The sequence below is a fragment of the Amblyraja radiata genome, chromosome 1 (genome assembly GCF_010909765.2).
Source record: "Amblyraja radiata isolate CabotCenter1 chromosome 1, sAmbRad1.1.pri, whole genome shotgun sequence".
Taxonomy (NCBI): domain Eukaryota; kingdom Metazoa; phylum Chordata; class Chondrichthyes; order Rajiformes; family Rajidae; genus Amblyraja; species Amblyraja radiata.
The window spans coordinates 98,206,660-98,228,008 of NC_045956.1; the positions used below are offsets into that span (position 1 = coordinate 98,206,660).

Sequence of the window (21,349 nt, forward strand, 5' to 3'; positions counted from 1 at the left end):
TGTCCTCAGGAAGAACAGTCGTTGCTGTACCTTCTTGACCAGCGCAGCAGTGTTGGTGGACCATGTGAGGTCCTCTGAAATGTGAGTGCCCAGAAACTTAAAGCTGGACACTCTCTCCACACTTTCCCCGTAAATGGAGATTGGGGCATATTCTCCATTATGGGACCTCCTGAAGTCAATAATCAGCTCCTTGGTCTTGGAAGTGTTTAGTGACAAGTTGTTACGTGCGCACCAGTCTGCCAGGTTCTGCACCTCCGCTCTGTATTTTGTTTCATCATTGTTTTAAACACATGAAACTGCACACCTGCTAAAGTCACTAAAGATTCACTAAAGATGTTCATTTTCGCATCTTTTTCAAGAGATGAAAATATTACTATCTTTTCTCCAGACAGGTAAATACTTGCAAATTAAAATGTTAACTAATTCAGAACAAAATTTGCCAAAGGTTTTATTAGCAAGATATAGACGAGATGCAACAACGAAGCATGCAAAGCAAAATTCCATTTTGGCTGTAATCATGAAATAGCGCTCGATTACAGGTTAGACGTACAAACAAAATTCATTCGGAAAAAAACAAATGTAAAATACTCTGTCAGCTGATGCAACATGGCAGTCAATCATCTTTCATTCCACTAACAAATATTTAAGAGCAGGAACTTGTCTCAATTTCATTAATGGAGCTAAAATGTTTTCATAACAATGATGCATTTTTAATTAGGGGTCCATGACTTCATCTGGGAGGGACTGAATTTAGAAGCCACAGAAAAATCACTAGAAACAATATTAGGTACTCCACTCAATGGTTAACTGCTGTGCACTATTTAGTTTCAGTAAATTAATTCCATATAAAATGAAGTAGTTTAGAAACTTGCCATGAGAAAGTGAGCGCAATTTTCTGAAGAGATGATCAGCACACTCTCAGAATTTCAACCTACATATGTGCGTAGTGCGGTCGATGCGCAGTGAATGCTAATCCAGTACTAGAATAACTGAAAAGATAAGCACGATGTTCGGGTATTAATCGACATAACTTTAAAATTCCCAACCCCTCTGCACTGGTTTAGCCCATTCTAACAGCAGATGCTGGCATGTTACTGTCATACTCAAGCGGAAAATTGACCCAAATAAACTGCATCCTGAAGGAAACTACTGAAAATTTGATTGGGGTCTCCCCAATCAGGAACCATTATTTATTTGAGATTTTGTTAATCCAGAACCCTACTGATATTACAGCAAAATTACAGCAGTCATTAATTGCATGTGCAAAGAAATCGCTGGCAAATATATTTGCTGAACCAAACAATCGAGTGGTGATCCATTCCTGTGGTGGAATATTGTTGCATTCAAAATATTTTTAACAGTACAAAATAAGAAGATGGCATGATTTGTGCCCTTTCCTTTGCCTTTTTAAAAAATAATTACCTGCACATTTTTTGCAGATGACAACTCCCAGATTTATGGATGCCCATTCAGGATCAGGCGCTCGACAATCTGCACAGTTTCTGTTCGACTCATTGAACCAGATCTTCTCCACCACTTCATAATCTGAGAGGCTTTCCGCTATTGATCCTTGCATAGCTTCAATCCATTCCTGTTTCTCCCGCTCAGATTCTGCTGTGAAGCTGAAACATTGATTTTTTTTTCCATTTCAACGTTAATTATCAAATCACATGGTACACCATGCCACAGAGAATTAGATATATCAGAAACTATGAAGTGTGTTACTCATTTTCAAATGGGATTATATGCAATCCTATAATCTGGCTATGGTTATCAGTGTTGGCTGGTTCAACACTGTATACATCGTATGCAACATACAAATTCTATTGTGGAGGAAGGAACCGCAGATGCTGGTAACACCGAAGAGAGACACAAAGTGCTGGAGTAACTCAGCGGGTCCGGCAGCATCACAGGAGAAAATGAATAGGAGATGTTTTAGGTCGAGACCCTTCTTTGGACTGAGAGTCTGAAGAATTTTATTAGTCCTTTCAAGTTACACAATACCCAAACTTGAAAAAAAAAGCACAATTTTTTCAATAACTTTGGGTTGAAATCCTGAAAATCCTCACCCAAAAGCATGGTGTCTGTGGGTCTGGCAGCAATTGTGAAAGAAAAAGAGTTAACATTTCTAGCCCAAGACTCCCAGGTCAAGGCAACCGTTCAAGAGAGAAGTAGAGCATTCTCAGACCATGCAAATGTGGTTGGATTTGTAAAGGGATTGTAAGTCTACGGTGAAGATAAACCAGTTGGGGTCAAGAACTTAGAAGTGGCAGAGGAATTCGCTCTGGCACTCACAGCTCTGGAGACCTGGGTTCGATCGTGACTATGAGTTCTGTCTGTGTTGAGATGCTACATTCTCCCCGTGACCGTGTGGATTTCCCCTGGGTGCTCCCATTTCCTCCCACATTCCAAAGATATGCAGGTTTGTAGGTTCATTGGTTTCAGTAAAATTGCCCCTATTGGGCAGAATGTGAAAGTGACATAACTTAGAACTAGCGTATGAGTGATCCATGGTCGGTGTGGACTCAATGGGCTGATGGGCCTGTTTCCATGCTACATCTCCAAACATGTGATTGGGAAGGGTCTAGGCCCGAGCAGAAAGGTTTGTGTCATAGTGTTAAGAAAGAAATTGGAGGTCAGTTTGTCAAACCACAACAGCACCACTCTTATCAGCAGGTTTGATGGAAATATCAGCGTCTCAGTGACGGAGTGCTGCAAGTTCAGAGGCATCTGTTCAAGGACGAAGCAGAGCGCATGAACATATCCTGGGTGCACAATCCCTCTGCAGCTCCATCCCACATCAAGATGGTCTGAGGAACTTTGCTTCTTCCTTGAGCGGAGGCCTTGATGAAGGGCCTCAGACCTGAAATGTTAACTCACACTCTCTCTCTCCCCCGTAGATGTTGCCTGACCTGCTACATATTTTCAGCAATTCCTGTTTATATTTGAGATTTCCAGCACCTTTTGTTTTACTGATCTTCAACATGGTACATTGGCTTTCATCAGTCAGGATATTGAATATAGAAGTTAGGATGCTATGTTAGTTGTACAACATGTTGAGGCCACATCTGGGAGTATTGCATCAGGTTTGGTCATCCCGCTATAGATAGGGTGTTGGTAAGCTGGAAAGAGTGCAGAGAAGACGTACAAGAATTTAAGAGTCTGAACAAAAGTGAGAGATTGGGCAGGTCAGGACTTTATTCCTGAGTGTGCAAGAGGCTGATCTTAGTGAGGTGCATAAAATCATGAGGAATATGGATAGGGTGAATGTAGAGTCTTTTACCCAGACTAGAGAATCAAGAACCAGAGGAAATACGTTTAAGGTGCTAGGGGAATGATTTATTAGAAACCCGAGGGTTAACATTTTCACCCAAAAGGTGGTGAGTATATGGAATGAGCTGTCAGAGGATGTACTTGAGGCAGGTAATATAATACCATTTAATAGACAGTTGCACAGGTACATGAATATGAAACGTTTAGACGAATATGGACCAAATGCAAGCAGAGGAATCTGGGTCAGCATGGACAATTTGGGCTGAAGGATCTGTATTCATTCTGTGTGACTGACTTTATGGTAGTAGGATATGGAAATGCTCACCAGTATTTTGAATAATTTAAAATATATTCTACCATTATTTGTGGCATTAAAGTACAACACACACTGAATAGTTTGTGAGAAAGATGTTAGGGGATTCAGTATTAAATTAGTTTATTGTCATATGCAGAAGGTGCAATGAAATTCCTTGATTGCATAAAGCTCAGTAAACAGTATACATGGTAATGACAGATAAAACAATAAATACAACCACGAATGCAAAACACTGCAGAATGGTGCAATATTGTAGCGCAATAAAAGAATAACCGATGAGATATAGTTAAGAGTAATGGCTCTTGGCAGCACTTCTGGGAAAGGGGTGTTAACGAGGTGATTTGTTCAGCAATGATAGACACAAAATGCTGGAGTAAAAGGAATAGGTGGTGTTTCAGATCGAGACTCTTCGTCAGGCGAGTGGGAAACTAGAGGCAGCGAAAGTTCAGAACAAATCAAATCCTGCACCGATGAACAAGGAAAGGTGGAGCCCACATAGTCCATTGTTGGCAGCGGAAGACGTTATAACGAGGGGATATATGGATGTGAACAGTGATAGGAGCAGAATTAGACCATTCGGCCCATTATGCCCTACTACACCATTCAATCATGGCTGATCTATATCTAACCCAATTCTCCTGCCTCCCCATAATCCCTGACACGCATACTAATCAAGAATCTATCTAACCCTGCCTTAAAAATATCCATTGACTTGCCTCCATGCACAATGCACCATGATGACGAACTGGATGGAAGGAAGTGATGAGCGTGCGATGGAACTGGCAGGACAACTAGGATGGGGGAGGGGCAGAGAGAGAGGAAATGCAAAGGTTATTTTAAATTAGAGAAATTAATATTCATACCGCTGGGTTGTAAGCTGCCTAAGCAAAATGAGAGGTGCTGATCAGCGGAGGATGCCCAGGACATTCAGTATACCTGGACTTTCAGAAAGCTTTTGATAAGGTCCCACATAAGAGATTACTGGGAAAAATTAGAGCACATCTTATAGGGGGGTAGGGTACTGACATGGATAGAAAATTGGTTGGCAGACAGGAAACAAAGAGTAGAAATTTACAGGTCCCTTTCAGAATGGCAGGCAATGACTAGTCAGGTACCGCAAGGCTATTTACAAGTGTCGAGACCCTTCTTCAGATCCGAAACGTCACCCATTCCTTCCCTCCAGAGATGCTCCCTCACCCACTGAGTTACTACAGCATTTTGTGTCTACATTCGATTTTACCAGCATCTGCAGTTCTTTCTTACACAAGGAAGTTAATGGCATGTTGGCCTTCATAACAAGAGAAGTTGAGTAGAGGAGCAAAGAGATCCTTCTGCAGTTGTACAGTGCCCAAGTGAGACCATACTTGGAGTATTGTGTGCAGTTTTTGGTCTCCAAATGACATTCTTGCTATTGAGGGAGTGCAGAGTAGGTTCACAAGGTTAATTCCCAGGATGCTGAAAGAATGGAGCGACTGGGCAATACACTGGAATTTAGAAGGATGAGAGGGATTTTATTGAAACATATAAGATTATTAAGGAATAAGACACCCTAGAGGCAGGAAACATGTTCCCGATGTTGGGGGAGTCCAGAACCAGGGGTCACAGTTTAAGAAAATGGGGTAGGCCATTTAGAACGGAGATGAGGAAAAACTCTTTTATCCACGGGCTTGTGAATCTGTGGAATTCTCTGCCTCAGAAGGCAGTGGAGGGCAATTCTCTGGATGCTTTCAAGAGAGAGTTAGATAGAGCTCAGCGGAGTGAAGGGATATGGGGAGAAGGCAGGAACGGGGTAGTGATTGTGGATGTTCAGCCATGATCACAGTGAATTGGCGGTGCTGGCTTGAAGGGCCGAATATTGTCTATTGTCTATTGACAGAAAGGTCAGTGTGGGAATAGGAAGGGGAGTTAAAATGTTTGGCAACTGGTAGATCACATAGTCCAAGGCAGACTGAGTGTAGGTGTTGAGCAAAATGATTGACCAATCTGCGTTTGATCTCGCAAATATAGAAATCCACCTCAAAAACAAAGGATACAGTAGATGAGTAAGATGAGGTACGTGAACCTCTGCCTCACTGAAAGGGGGTCCCTGGATGGTCGAGGGAGGAGGTATAGGGACAGGTGTGTCGAGGGAGGAGGAAAGTCTGATAGAAGCGATTCCTAAGTTTGGATATCCAAGCTTTCAAGCTCTCGATTCTTCTCCCTGAAGAATGAAGAGAGCAAAGTGAATGGCAAGGGCGACAGGTATCCTTGACGATACTTCCAGTCCTTCTGATGCAATGCATCATGGAGATTAACTGGATGTAAGGAAGTAATGAGCTTGTGATGGACTGGGCTGTGTTCACCGCTCTGTATAGGATCATGTGGCCCGATGGATGTTGCTATGAACTCTCCAACACCATACCTGAGCTGTAGATCTTGCTGCAGATGCAACAGCTCCCATTGTGTGTGAAGTCAGTCAGTTGCCACTAAAGTAGCGAGGCAAATTAAATGGGAGACCGCCAGGGAGATTAGATGCACAGAAACTCTTGCTCAGAGTAGGGGAATCAAGGACCAGGGGACATAGGTTCAAGGTGGAGCTGAAAAAATTTAATAACAATCCAAGGGGTAACCTTTTCACACAAAGGGTTGTGGGTGTATGGAACAAGCTGCCAGAGGAGGTAGTTGCGGATTGGATTATCCCAACATTTAAGAAACAGTTAGACAGGTACATGGATAAGACAGGTTTAGAGGGATATGGACCAAGCGCAGGCAGGTGTGACCAATGTAGCTGGGACATGTTGGCCGATGTGGGCAAGTTGGGCCAAAGGGCCTCTTTCCACATTGTATCACTCTATAACTCAGTCTTGACAGAATATGCAAGTTGTAAACCCAGCTGCTGGGAACAGGAGTGCTTAATCCTTACCTGAAACTATTATTTAGACAGGATGGGGTTTATACAGAGTTTATTGCAAATGCCATGGATTCACACCCACATCTAAATTGCCTTGACGTTTCGTTGCTTCCTCCATACAATGGCAATCTTAGAAATATTATATTCAGTTCCCGCATTCAACTCATTGAAGTTTACAGTGATCAGATGGGGGGCCAAGCACTGATCCCGGAAGTGCCCCCACATCACTGCCTGCCACCATGAGACTGCCCCATTTATTCCTACTTTGTTTAGTTAATGACAACTAATTTACACCCCTTGCTAGTATATTACCCCAATCCCACATGATTACATTTTGCAATCTATTCCCTTATGCGGGACTTCTGAAAATCCAAATCAATTATTTAGTATTCTTTATTTGGTTTTTATTGGGTTTTCTCCCCTCTATTTTACTGGTTATATGCTCAAAACATTCCAGTAATTAAAAACAATTTCTCATTCATAGCAACTTCCATTGCTATTAAATAAATGTCCTGATATAACATCCATTTTCCCTGCTACTTGGTGATTGGCTACCTTTTCTGTGGCTCCCTAGTTTCTTTCACCCTTCGTTTATAATTGGTGCAAATAATTACGTCATCTTCTAATCAGCAGGAATTGTTCCATAATCTAGAATTTTGGAAGACGGCATCCAAGCTATTTCCACGGCTTCCTCATTTAGTACACTGAGCTACACATTATCAGGCCTTGAGAATTTCTCCAACTATTTATTTTTACTAATATTAATTTCCTTTCAGTGTTCCTCTTCGTCAGACTTTAAGTCTCCCAGCATTTTTGGGAACATAACGCATCTGTATGCAGAATATTATATGTACTGTTAAAAATCTGTGGGAACAGAGATTTATCTTTGTTACATACATACTGGCACCAAATAGCAATGCAGCACCTTAGTGCAAAAGTCTCAAGGGCCTTTGCCACGAAAAAAGTGCATTTTCATAATCAACACTATCACTGAACATATTGAGTGTGTTAATTATGCAGCCTCACCCACTCCTGTATTGTTGACTTTAATTTTATTCCACTGTTCTTGTTAGAGATGGGAATATGGTAGATGATGCTCAATGCTGATCCTCTTTACAAAACTAAGAAATATACTGAGTGTTTTACAGAACGCATGAAAGAAATATGCTGTCAGGACATTGTAGAGGAAAATAAGATTCTGAAGAGCCAAGTTTACACATCTTTGTCACTTCTTAAAAATAGCTTCTTGCTTAAGCAACATAAGTCAATTTTCTTAAGCAACCATTTGCCCTGGTTTGAGTGCATGTCAATAGAGCTGAAACCTGTTTTTAAAATGACAAACTAATAGTGCAAGAGCATTTAGTTTTATGCAACTTTTAAAAATCGCACTTTGCTTCTGTGCCCACAGGGGGAAAGGAAGTAGGTTATTCATTGAATACATTTCTAGCTTACAGCTCTGGAAATTATAGGCACTTCCCATTAATTTTACAGAGCTGTACAATTACAGTTGTGTTACAACTGGCACTGAAGCTTCAACCCTATTACAGGCAGCATCCCAACTGATAAAAGTATCTCTGACTCACAATCATCTCCAACCCTCAGTTCCCAACCTCTATGTTTCCAAGTATGTTTTTATATTTTACATTTATTTTAGACCTGGATCTTATGGACATTTTATTTTAAGAAATCCTAGCCTCAGTCCTTCCAACAGTTTTTGTGGCTACTGCCTCTGTTATCCATGTCCATCGTCTATTGATGTGCAGTGCAGCAGATATTTAAGTAAATTAACAGATCAGTATGTTGTGAGTTGTATTTAACTTTGTGATCATTTGTGATCAATCATGTACATTGTCAGCAAATTAACATCTATAATGCAAAAGCATAGGACCCAAGACTCCAAATGGACCGCGTGGGAATGAGTTCCTTTCAATGTGCACATTTTGGGAAAAACATTGCACGAAAGTTAGATTTATTTTGTACATTTTAGTCTTCACTTGGTCTTCATTTTGGGCTCCCATATTATCTCCTCCCTCAAACAAACAACTTGACTGAAAATTCTCAAAATGGATCAAGCTCAGCTCTGAGATACTAAACTCTTTACCTTGGTTGAAATTTCACTTTCACAGGTGTCAGCTTTCAGATGCAAAAGATGTCACGATTCCAGAGTGGAGAAGTACATTCTTCCATTGGTCTAACCATCATTTACCGCTCAGCTAATAATGCTATGACAGAGTTCAACTGATCACTCATCTCACAGCTGCTTTCAGGACCTTGGATTGTGCACATTGCTACCCCTGGTTTGCGACACTGGCCGCATTTCAGAAACCACTTGTGTTGGAAGGAACTGCAGAGTCTGGTTTACACCGAAGATAGATGTAAAATTCGGGTCAGGCAGCATCTCTGTAGAAAAGGAAAAGTTGATATTTCAGATTGAGACCCGGTTTGAAGTAGGGTCTTGACCCAAAACGTCACCTATTCCTTTTCTCCAGAGATGCTGCTTGACCCATTGAGTTACTCCAGCATTTTGTGTCTATCTTTAGAAACCACTTTATTGATTGCAAAGCCTTTTCACTGCACAGCATTCAAGAGAGAGGAATAAAACCCAAATCAATTTCAAAACATTTTACCTGAAGTTTCGGAATGGAGTAGATAATTCAAAGCATTTACGATCAATGTCTTTGACTGTTGCCACATTTGTGTGTACTATTGTAATACCAACTCCACCTTTAAAATCCTTCAAAATAAAAAAATTGATAAATTATTGGCATTTGTTTTCTAATGTTTAGCCATATCTGATCAAACATTTCATCATTGATCACCATTCAAGTTCATCATCCATTCTAAGAGATGAGGCAGCTTTGTTCAAGCTACATTGTTAAGGCTATTTTTAGATTTAATAAACATGACGGCAACTTCTCCAAAACATGGGTGTACTTGCTGATGGAAAGGGTCAGAATTAATTTTCTTGGTGCAACTCACGATGAGTGAATGTTTTGGGACAACTTCAAGACAATATTTAACAATAGCTAGCAATCCAAATTACTTTTCTTCCTCGACACCATAGAAACGAATGTCTAGGTTAGACAACGTACAATAAGCCCAGCTAGAACCACAGTACAGCAATGATTTGGAAGTGCAAAAAAAAAAAAAGAGAGAGAGAGCACAGTTAGGTTGTTATTTAAGGAAAAAATGGCCAAAAAAAAGCAAAACTAAATCCTGCAACTGAATGCTAGGTTTTGAATTTAAAAGCTTAAGTGCAACAAAAAGGGGCTTTGGGTAAGGGAGATTGGAAAATCAAATTGAATGATATGATGGAGTCAAGGGATATGGGGAGAAGGTGGGAACGAGGTACTGATTGTGGATGATCAGCCATGATCACACTGAATGGTGGTGCTGGCTCGAAGGGCTGAATAGCCTACTCCTGCACCTATTGTCTATTGACTGTGAATAAGCACTCACAAACAATTAAAACACAAATTTATTTTAAAAGCAGACTTTTCATACGATCATGTGATAGAAGTAGAATTAGGCCATTCGGCCCAACAAGTTTACTCCGCCATTCACTCATGGCTGATCTATCTCTCCCTCCTAACCCCATTCTCCTGCCTTCTCCCCATAACCTCTGACACTTCTGTGGCTTTAGATCAACTTCAAACTGCATGTAAACCATATTTTGTTAAAAGCCATTGACACTATTGCTATTCTTCATTTCAATAAATCAATATTGTGTGAGGAAGTCAACAATGATTGATTGAATGCAATGAAACAGAGGATGCTCAAAAGCACAACTAACTTTAAGACTCAAAAAAGATCATAGTGCTTTACTTGAAAGGGATCAACAACTGCAGAAATTACCATGTAAATTGGCTAATAATGCTAAATTCTCTGCACACTGACAAACAATTATTTTTAAAATTTGGATTTTCTGCACGACAAACCCCAGAGCCACGTTAATGAGATTTTCTTTGATGACCCATCAGCCATTTGAATACAAGCGCATCCAAGTGCAAGCATGCGGTCCCAGGGGTGATTGTGTCTGAATAATCAGAGACACCAAAAACACTTATACCCAACATCATAGGGAACAATGTGTTTCTGAATTGAATGAGCCATGTTGGGTACAAGGAATTGACAGTCTAATTGATGCTGCAAATTATAATATGAAGAGTTAAACTGTTTATTCTTACCTGTTCACTTTTATAAAGCCAAACCTTGCTGCCTCGCAATACAACAAAAACTTTGGCTTTGTGGCCCTTTAGTTCCAGAGACCCGTACTTGTCAGCTGTAGCAGTGGACTGATTATTCGGGTGTGAAAGGACACTGGAGTCTGATTTCAATGCATTTAAAATTGTGTCAATCCAGTCATCTCTATCGCCTGTAAAAGAAAGTCACAGAAGTTCACTTCACTTGAACCAAGCATGTTATTTTAAATACATATATCGGATTTTCACAAGTAATTTATCAAACATGATGTCTTAAAAGAAATGGGGAGGAGGAGGTGCTAGAAATTAAGAACCAAATGTTCAGTTCAAAATCCCACTCACTTCTTTACAAATGCAAAAAACAAGAGCTGTGAATGATGGAGATTGTAACTGGAGAAAGTTTAACTGCTGTGATTATAATATGAAGCGGCTGTACTTCTGAAAGTATTAATTTTGAAATGCTGATAGGTTAGTATTTTAGTATAAATCACTAATTTAAATCCACCGTGAAGTGAATCTCATATCTCACCTCTGCAACTTGGTCACCTTTTTATTTTTTAAGTTTTTCTTTAAAAGAGTGAACACGATGAAACTTATCAGCCTCCTCGGGAACAGATACAATATTCTCTCTGCATATTAAAAAAAAAATCTGAACCTACAATCAAGATTGGATGTTTCATTACTGTTTCATTATGGAGGTCAACCTCTCACTACTGAGCTCTGAGGTTCCCGCCTGCTTTGAAATAATCCCGGTGCCCAAGAACTATCAATTGGTGGCATTAATATGGTTGTGATGAACTATGAGAGGTTGGTTATTAAGTTTATCCACTCCTGCCTTAGCAAGAACCTGGACCAACTGCAATTTGCCTATCACCACTATGGATCAATGAAGAGTGGGGAGGGGATGGGGGGGATCTCATTGGCTTGCCACTCTATACACTGGACCACATGGACAAAAAGAACACAGACGTCAGGCTGACTACACCTTGTGGTTCAACACCATCATCTCTTCCAGACATGCTATCAAGCTCAGGGAACTGGGATTCTTGCATCCTTATTGCAACTAGATCCTCAACAACAGGCCACAATCAGTATGAATTGGTAACACTTCCCCCTCGATAACCAACGAGCAGCACATTGGCACCTCAAGGTTGTGTGCTCAGCCTCCTCTATTAACACACAACTGTGTAGCAAGACAGAGTTCCAACTCCATCTTTAAATTTGTCCATGACAACATGGTTGTAGGATGAATTATGGGTAAGGATGTCAGAGTAGGGGAGGGAGATTGATTGGCTCATTAAATGGTGCCAGAACAACTACCTTGCTCTCAACTTCAGCAAGATCAAGGAGCTGATTGTTGAGATTATAAGAAGAAGGCCAAGGATCAACAAACCTATCTGCATCAGAAGATCGGCAGTGGAGAAAGTCAACAGCTTCAAATTCCTGGGCGTGCATATCTCTGAAGATCTGTTCTGGTTGCAGCACACTGATGAAATTCTAACAGCGCCCATCAACGCTTCTAATTCCTTGGAAGATTGAGGAGATCCGGTACGTCAGCGACTATTCTGGAACTTCGATGGGTATACGGTAGAGAGCATATTGACTGGTTACATCACGGCTTGGATCAGCAACTTGAACACTCGGATGAATGTGATTACAAAGAAATGGTGGGCACCACCTGGTTTATTATGTGCACTGATCTCCACAACTTTGAAGGGATCTATAAGATGTGTTGCCTCAAAAAGGTAGCCAGCACCTCCGGGCTACTTTGATTTAATTTTGGATTTCTTAATATATTAATTTTTTTAATTGTGTATAACATATTATCTATGGGTATGGTGTTTGTAGACCTGCTTTGATGCTGCAAACACACTTGTTTACAGGTCTACAAACACACTTGTTTCTTGAAGAGTTCATTGTTTCATACGTGAATGTAAGGCTCTGGATAAAATAATTGAAGTAAAAATTGGCATTGATACACCACCTGCCATGGGTATTGACGTCCAAGGAGGGCAAATATGTCAGAAAAATTGATTTGGTGAGTACAGGAGTGAGTGCAGTGAACATCCACAGAAATAAACGACCTGTCGTGGAACAGCCACATTAAAGTGACAGCCAAGTAAGCATACCAACACCTCCAGTTCCTCAGGAGACTGAAGAAATTTGGCATGTTTCCAATAACTTTCACAAACTTCCACAGATGCACCCTTGTTGGGTTGAATCACAGCTTGTTTTGGGAACTGTTCTTCCCAAGACCACAAAAAATGCAGAGTTATGCACAGCAGTCCATCACAGACCATTGACTCCATTTACCTCATGCTACCTCGGGAAAGCAGCCAACCTAATCAAAGATCCCACTCGAATCACTCCTTCTTTTTACTGCTCCCATCAGGGCGAAGGTGCAGAAGCTTAAAAGCGGGCACCACCAGGCTCAGGATATAGCTTCTTCTCTCTTATCAGGTTTCTGAACTGTCCTTCCATAAGCCAGGACACTGTCCAATTCACCACTACCCCATTGATTGAATTCATGTATATTATCTGCTTGACATAAAAATGGTGGAGTAACTCAGCGCGACAGGCATCATCTCTGGAGAGAAGGAATGAGTGACTTTTCGGGTCGAGACCCCTCTTCAGACTGGTTAGGGATAAGGGAAATGAGAGATATAGACGGTGATGTGGAGAGATAAAGAATAATGAATAAAAGATATGCAAAAGAGTAACAATGATAAAGAAAACAGGCCATTGTTAGCTGTTTGTAGGGTGAAAATGAGATGCTAGTGTGAAGGAATGCAGGGGCTACCTGAAGTGAGCTAGAGAATCCATGGTGATGGAGGAACTGAAGGAGATGCACATTAGGCAGGAAATGGTGTTGAGTAGACTGATGGGACTGAAGACTGAAATAAATCCCCAGGGCCAGACGGTCTACATCTCAGGGTACTTAAGGAGATGGCACTGGAAACTATGGGCACATTGGTGATCATTTTCTAATGTTCTATAGATTCAGGATCAGTTCCTGTGGATTGGAGGGTAACTAATGTTATCCCACTTTTAAGAAAGGCAGGAGAGATAAAAAACCCAGGGAATTATAGACCAGTTAGCCTGACAGTGGCGGTGGGGAAGATGCTGGCCAATTATAAAAGATGAAATAACGGCAAATAATGGGTAGTAGTAGCAGGATCAGTCCGAGTCAGCATGGATTTACAAAGGGGAAATCATGCTTGACTAATCTTCTGGAATTTTTTGAGGATGTAACTAGGAAAATGGACAAGGGAATGCCAGTGGATGTAGTGTACCTGGACTTTCAGAAAGCATTTGATAAGGTCCTACATAGGAGATTAGTGGGCAAAATTAGAGCACATGGTATTGGGGATAGGGTGCTGACATGCATAGAAAATTGGTTGGCAGACAAGAAACAAAGAGTACGGATTAACAGGTCCCTTTCAGAATGGCAGGCAGTGACTAGTGGGGTGCCACAAGGCTCAATGCTGGGACCGCAGCTATTTACAATATACATTAACGATCTAGTTGAAGGGATTAAAAGTAACATTAGCAAATTTGCAGATGACACAGAGCTGGGTGGCAGTGTGAACTGTGAAGAGGATGCTATGAGGATGCAGGGTGACTTGGATAGGTTGGGGGAGTGGGCAGATGCATGGCAGATGCAATTTAATGTGACAGCCTTAGCCACTCTAACCTCACCCACTCTGAACATACAACCCTCCGCTCACTCTGCAGCAACCCTGATATTATAATCAAACCCGCCAACAAGGGAGGTGCCGTGGGAGTCTGGCGCGCTGACCTCTACTGGGCTGAGGCCAGACGACAACTCTCAGAAACCTCTTCCTACTTATCCTTGGACCATGACCCCACAGATGAGCACCAGGCCTGAATCTCAAACACCATTACTGATTTCATCACTTCTGGCTGTCTGCCTTCCACAGCCTCCAACCTTATTGTTTCCCAGCCCCGCACAGCCCGTTTTGAACTTCTCCCCGAAATTCACAAACACAACTGCCCTGTCAGACGCATTGTTTCTCCCTGTTCCTGTCCCACGGAAATGATTTCCACGTACCTTGACTCCATCCTATCCCCCCTGGTCCAATCTCTCCCAACCTATGTCCGAGATACCTCACATGCCCTTCGTCTCTTTAATGACTTCCGTTTTCCAGGCCCCCACTCGGTGTTCTTTACTATGGACGTGCAGTCACTCTACACCTCTATCCCACATCAGGAAGGCCTTAATGCCCTCCGTTTCTTCCTCGACCACAGAACCATCCAATTTCCCTCTACTAACACTCTATTCTGCCTAGCGGAGCAGGTCCTCACCCTCAACAACTTCTCCTTTGAATCCTCCCACTTCTTCCAAGTCCAAGGCATAGCTATGGGCACCCGCATGAGCCCCAGCTATTCATGCCTATTTGAAGGGTACATTGAACAATCCCTGTTCCAGGCATACACTGGCCCTTTCCCCGATCTCTATCTCCGTTACATTGATAACTGCAACGGTGCTACCTCCTGCACCCATGCAGAATTCATGGACTTCATCAACTTGACCACCAATTTTCATCCTGCACTCAAATTTACTTGGACCACCTCTGACACCTCCCTCCCCTTTCTTGATCTCATAGAAACATAGAAAATAGGTGCAGGAGTAGGCCATTCGGCCCTTCGAGCCTGCACCGCCATTCAACATGATCATGGCTGATCATCCAACTCAGTATCCTGTACCTGCCTTCTCTCCATACCCCCTGATCCCTTTAGCCACAAGGGCCACATCTAACGCCCTCTTAAATATAGCCAATGAACTGGCCTCAACTACCTTCTGTGGCAGAGAATTCCAGAGATTCACCACTCTCTGTGTGAAAAATGTTTTTCTCATCTCGGTCCTAAAAGATTTCCCCCTTATCCTTAAACTGTGACCGCTTGTTCTGGACATCCCCAACATCGGGAACAATCTTCCTGCATCTAGCCTGTCCAACCCCTTAAGAATGTTGTAAGTTTCTATAAGATCCCCCCTCAATCTTCTAAATTCTAGCGAGTACAAGCCTAGTCTATCCAATCTTTCTTCATATGAAAGTCCTGACATCCCAGGAATCAGTCTGGTGAACCTTCTCTGTGCTCCCTCTATGGCAAGAATGTCTTTCCTCAGTCTCAGTCTACATCACAGTAAATAGACTATTGACTGACGTTTATTACAAACCCACTGACTTCCTCTCGACTACACTTCTTCCCACCCTGCTTCTTGCAAAGACTCCATCCCATATTCCCAATTCCTCTGTCTAGGCCACATCTGCGCCCAAGATGAGGTGTTCCATACTACAACATCCGAGATGTCCTCATTCTTTAGGGAACAGGGTTTCCCCTCTCCCATCATAGATGAGGTCCTCACTCGTGTCTCCTCGGTATCCTGCAGCTCCGCCCTTGCTTCCCCTCCTCCTCATCGCATCAGAGTCCCCCTAGTCCTTACCTTCCACCCCATTAGCCGTCGCATACAACACATATTCCACCAAAATTTCTGCCACCTCCAACGGGATCCCACCATTCCCTGGTTAACTCGTCCCTTCCCACCCAAACCACCCCCTCCCCAGGTACCTTCCCCTGCAACCGCAGAAGATGCAACATCTGTCGCTATACCTCCTCCCTTGACTGTCCAGGGACACCGACAGTCCTTTCAGATTACGCAGAGGTTCACTTGCACCTCCTCCAACCGCATCTACTGTATCCGTTGTTCAAGATGTGGACTCATATACATCGACGAGACCAAGCATGGACTGGGCGATCGTTTCGCGGAACACCTTCACTCAGCCCGCCTGGACCAACCGGATCTCCCGGTTGCGGAGTTTTCTCCTTCCTATTCCTACCCAGACCTTTCTGTCCTCCGTCTCCTCCATTGTCAGAGTGAGGCTAAACGCAAATTGTAGGAACAGAATCTCATTTTTCACTTGGGCAGCTTACAGCCCAGTGGTATGAATATTTATTTCTCACACTTCAGGTAGCCCCGCCATTCCCTCTCTCTCTTTCTCTCCCCCACCCAAGTTGCACTGGCTTCTCATTTTCACCCTACAAACAACTTACAATGGCCTGTTTCCTTGTTTGAAGAAAGGTCTCGAACCGAAACGTGCCCTATTCAATCGCTCCATCGATGCTGCCTCACCCGCTGGGTTTCTCCAGCATTTTTGTCTACCTTTTATTTTTCCAGCATCTGCAGTTCTTTCTTAAACATGGCCTGTTTCCTTTATCATCGTTACTTTCTTGCATATCTTTAATTCATTGTTCTTTATCTCTCCACATCACTGTCTATATCTCTCGTTTCCCTTAACCCTAACCAGTCTGAAGAAGGGTCTTGACCCAAAATGTCATCCTTCTCTCCAGAGATGCTGCCTGTCCCGCTGAGGTACTCCAGCCTTTTGTGTCTATCTTCAATTTAAACCAGCATCTGCGGTACCTTCCTGCACATATTATCTTGCTTGATTGGATTGCATCCAAAATAAAGCTTTTCAATGAGCCTTGGCACGCGTGACGATAATAAACCTAATCATAACCTAAGGTGAATGAGTATGAAACCCTGAGTTAATTCCAGCACTTGCTTTTTAGAGTTGAAGAGTCCAGCACTTGCTTTTTAGAGTTGAAGCTCCAGCTCACATCCCCACTTGCACAGACACAGAATCTCAATCCATACGCCTGATTGCCACCTTACCGACATCTCTCCCGCCCACCATCAGTTATTTTAAATGAAATAGGCAACAATTGTATGCTGGTCCATGGTAAATCTTGACTGGCATTTGAATAATCCACCCGACGGTGGTGCTTCCAGTAGAATTGTTGCCGCTCAGCTCCAGCAACCTGGGCTCCCTACGAAAATGTATCACCAGACGAATGACAGAAGGCCGTAGACTTTCAGTGGAGGAGACTACAGATGGTTAGCAACAGACTGTGGAATCTCGGCATTAGATGCTACAGTCTAGTGTAGGCTAACTGCTTCCAATGGCGCAGAGCAAGTTGAGGGAGGAGGGTAGGTCGGGACAGCAGGGGAGGGAGAGGGAGGGAGAACAGGTGAAGAAAAGGCAGGATCACGGTGGGTGGGGTCTTCAGGGAGTTTGGGTGCACAAGGGGAAAACTCGGGGGTGCAAAGGAACGTGACAGGAGTTCAGGATTCCATTGTCTGCATAGTCATAGAGTGATACAGTGTGGAAAAAGGCCCTTCGGCCCAACTTGTCCACTCCGGCCAACATGTCCCAGCTACACCAGTCCCACCTGCCTGTGCTTGATCCATATCCCTCTAAACCTGTCCTATCCATGTGTCTGTCTAACTGTTTCTTAAACGTTGGGATAGTCCCAGCCTCAACTACCTCCTCTTGTTTCAGCTTGTTCCATACACCCACCACCCTTTATGTGAAAAAGTTGCCCCTCAGATTCCTATTAAATCTTTTCCCCTTCACCTTGAACCTATGTCCTCTGGTCCTCAATTCCCCTAATCTAGACGAGAGATTCTGTGCATCTACTCAATCTATTCCTCTCATGATTTTGTACACCTCTATAAGATCTCCCCTCATTCTCCTGCGCTCCATGGAATAGGGACCCAGCATACTCAACCTCTCCCTATAGCTCAGACGCTGTAGTCCTGGCAACATCCTCGTAAAACTTCTCTGAATCCTTTCATGCTTGACAATATCTTTCCTATAACATGGTGCCCAGAACTGAACACAATATTCTAAATGTGTTCTCACCAACGTCTTCTACAACTGTAGTTTCTTTTGTTTTTAATGATACAAATATTAAAATTCCCAATTTCAAGTAACCCACGCCCCCTGCCATGCCTCCTTCTTACCTCTTCTCCACCCCACCACCCCCGGCCACCACCCTCATTACCCAATTTATTTGCCTTTCCCCACTTCACTCCCACACTACACTTATCAACTTATCACCTTCCAGCCTTTGTCTCTACCTCCATGCTACCCTCCCCCTACCTGACTCCATTTGCTCATCATTACACCTCATCTCATTCTACCTATCGCCTGCCAGCTCCTGCACCGCTCCTCCTTCTCCAACAACCCCATCCTCCCCCTTTTCTCCCACCCCTCCTCCCATGCCCCACCTGCACTCACACCACTGTGTCATGGACATACATCCTTCTGTCTCACATCTTTTGTTTAAACCTCCAGCCTTTGTTTCAACCATCTGTCTTTCAAAAACACCAGACACCTGGGTTCACCTATTACCTGCCAAGCGTAGTCCTGCCTCTCCTCTCTCCCAGCTTTCTCTCTCCCCCCCCACTTACAGTCAGTCAAAAGTAGCATTCCAACTCTACCCATCACCTATGCATATTATCCAGTGATGCTACCTGACACTCCATGTTACTCCAGCACTTTGTGCCCTTTAGTGTAAACTCGCATCTGCAGTTGGACACAAAATGCTGGAGTAATTCAGTGTGAACGGCAGCATCTCTAGAGAGAAGGAATGGACAATGTTTCTGGTCGATCTGCAGTTCCTAGTTTCGACATTAAGGCCCACCGGTGTTTGACTGCCATCACTGCCTCCATTTCCTTCTAGCCAGGAGATCGTTATTCCCTGGTTTCCACGAAAGTCTCTAGTGCAGTTCCAAAAAGAATTAAAATCTACCCTCTCCCATGTTCTTCCATTCCTCTTTGCTTCCCAGGTAGCTTAAATTCCTGAAATGTCAGCATGTACTTGCTCCAGCCGAGGTGCATCTCCCATTAATCCAGAGCAGGCGAGCTTTATCTGGTATTAGCTACCCACAATATTAAACCCTGATGTGTGCATCCAATCTGTGACACCAGATGTGCACTAAATTGTTGGAAAATACAAATTAGCTGGCAGTACCAACTACATAGGCTGGCCACATTATAGTCAACAGACAGAAACTAATTGCAAAACACAACCTTCAACTTTGTTTTCTGAGAGATATATCAAACCTGGGCTCCGAGATGGAAAGTATTTTGTGGAGGTCTGAATGCTTCATCTTGTATTCTTTTCTTGGCAATGCAGAAAGTTTTGGGAGCCACTTATCAGCACATCAAATAAAAGTTGGCTGCATCCCATTTTCTTCAGTAAAAACCCACCTTAGATCATCAGCTCAAACCCTGCACTAGAACTTGAAGTTGCGGTTTCTTTACTCGAGACCGTAGTGTGCTATCTCTGAGCTACTTCACCTAATTGTATTATCCCAGAGGCTCTCCATGGCCTTCGTATCTTGGAAGGAACTGAGAAATATGCAACAGTGAAAATCCAGACACTATTTCTGTTAATGAAACTTGGACCAAAATATATACTGTCATCCGAAATGTCACTTATCCATGTTTTCCAGGGATGCTGCCTGACCCGCCAAGTTGTTCCAGCACTTTGTGTCTTTTTTGGCAAACTGTGTTTATCTTAAATAAATTTCCTGCTCCTTGTTTCTATATGCCATCATCCTCCTTGCTGGATATTATGAGAGGGGATATACACAAAAAGCTGGAATAACTCAGTGGTACAGGCAGCATCTCTGGGGAGAAGGAATGGATGACGTTTCGGGTCCAGACCCTTCTTCTCAACCTGAAATATCATCCATTCCTTCTCTCCAGAGATGCTGCCTTTCCCGCTGAGTTACTCCAGCTTTTTGTGCCTATCTTTGGTTTAAACCAGCATCTGCAGTTCCTTCTTACACCTTATGAGAGGAGAGTTCGAAAGTCTTGCTTTTTTAACATCATCACCAGCATTCCACGCCACCTCAGCAGCCTAGATTACACACTCAAGTATCAGAGTGGACGTGAATCGACAGAAGCAAGAGAGCAACATAAAATCACATCAAACTAAAATCTAGCTGGATTAAGACTGTATATATAAAGCACCCACCTTTAAAAGTGGTACTTCTCTTTAATTCCAATTAAGCCTCTGCTTGCTGCATGCACATTTATTAACAATCTTGCTTCATCCACAAAGAGAAACTGAATTGATTTCTAAGACAATTGCTCATTGATTTTAATGGCATGCATATTGAGAAGTGATAGTTATCCGATCTGTGCCCGGCCAATAAAGCACAGCCATTAACAGGAATTCTATTTCCCACTCCATTTTCCCAGTCCACGGTACAATACAATGAAGTGCCACTACCAGTGACATTTTTATGCTAAAAAAAAAATATATATATATATACTAGTTTTAACATATGTTTGTCCACTGGGTGGTTGTAAACTGCTGAAATAAATCTGCGCTTCAGCTCAATTTCACATTCTTTTGCTTAAGAGTGGATAAATAGTGGTGGGGAAATCATGGATATAAGTGCCACATGTGGTGTTGAAGCTAACATTCAATTAATAGTGCTGTTAGGCAGCATATTGTTCAAGTGGGTTCAAGAACTCATGATGTAGTTATTCACGGAATGAAGTCCATGCTAAACTGTGACATTATAATATAGCATATACAGCTATTTAACAAACAAGGTGACCATGGGACCATAGAATAATTTGGCCTGAGCTGATACCATGATGCAAATATGTGGATATACATGTTATATCCTGTACTACCAAACTTGTGCTATCATACATACAGTACATAGTCAGTTTCAGGGTATTGCTTGAAACTACAACATGTTATCTAAGCCACATGAAAACATGGGATCACAGGAACTGAAGATGCTGGAATCGTGAGCAAAACACAAAGTACTGGAGT

General features: G+C 42.6%; 1 protein-coding gene across 1 annotated transcript in view; it reads right to left on the reverse strand.

The window, feature by feature from the left end:
• Positions 1-21,349, reverse strand: part of arap2 (ArfGAP with RhoGAP domain, ankyrin repeat and PH domain 2) — a 343,820-nt gene that overhangs the window by 164,522 nt on the left and 157,949 nt on the right. Inside the window, exons 9-11 of the mRNA XM_033033190.1 lie at positions 10,667-10,854; positions 9,107-9,213; positions 1,423-1,622 (exon numbers count right to left, since the gene is read on the reverse strand). Coding sequence (XP_032889081.1) covers positions 1,423-1,622; positions 9,107-9,213; positions 10,667-10,854 — 495 coding nt within the window. The remainder of the gene's footprint in view (positions 1-1,422; positions 1,623-9,106; positions 9,214-10,666; positions 10,855-21,349) is intronic.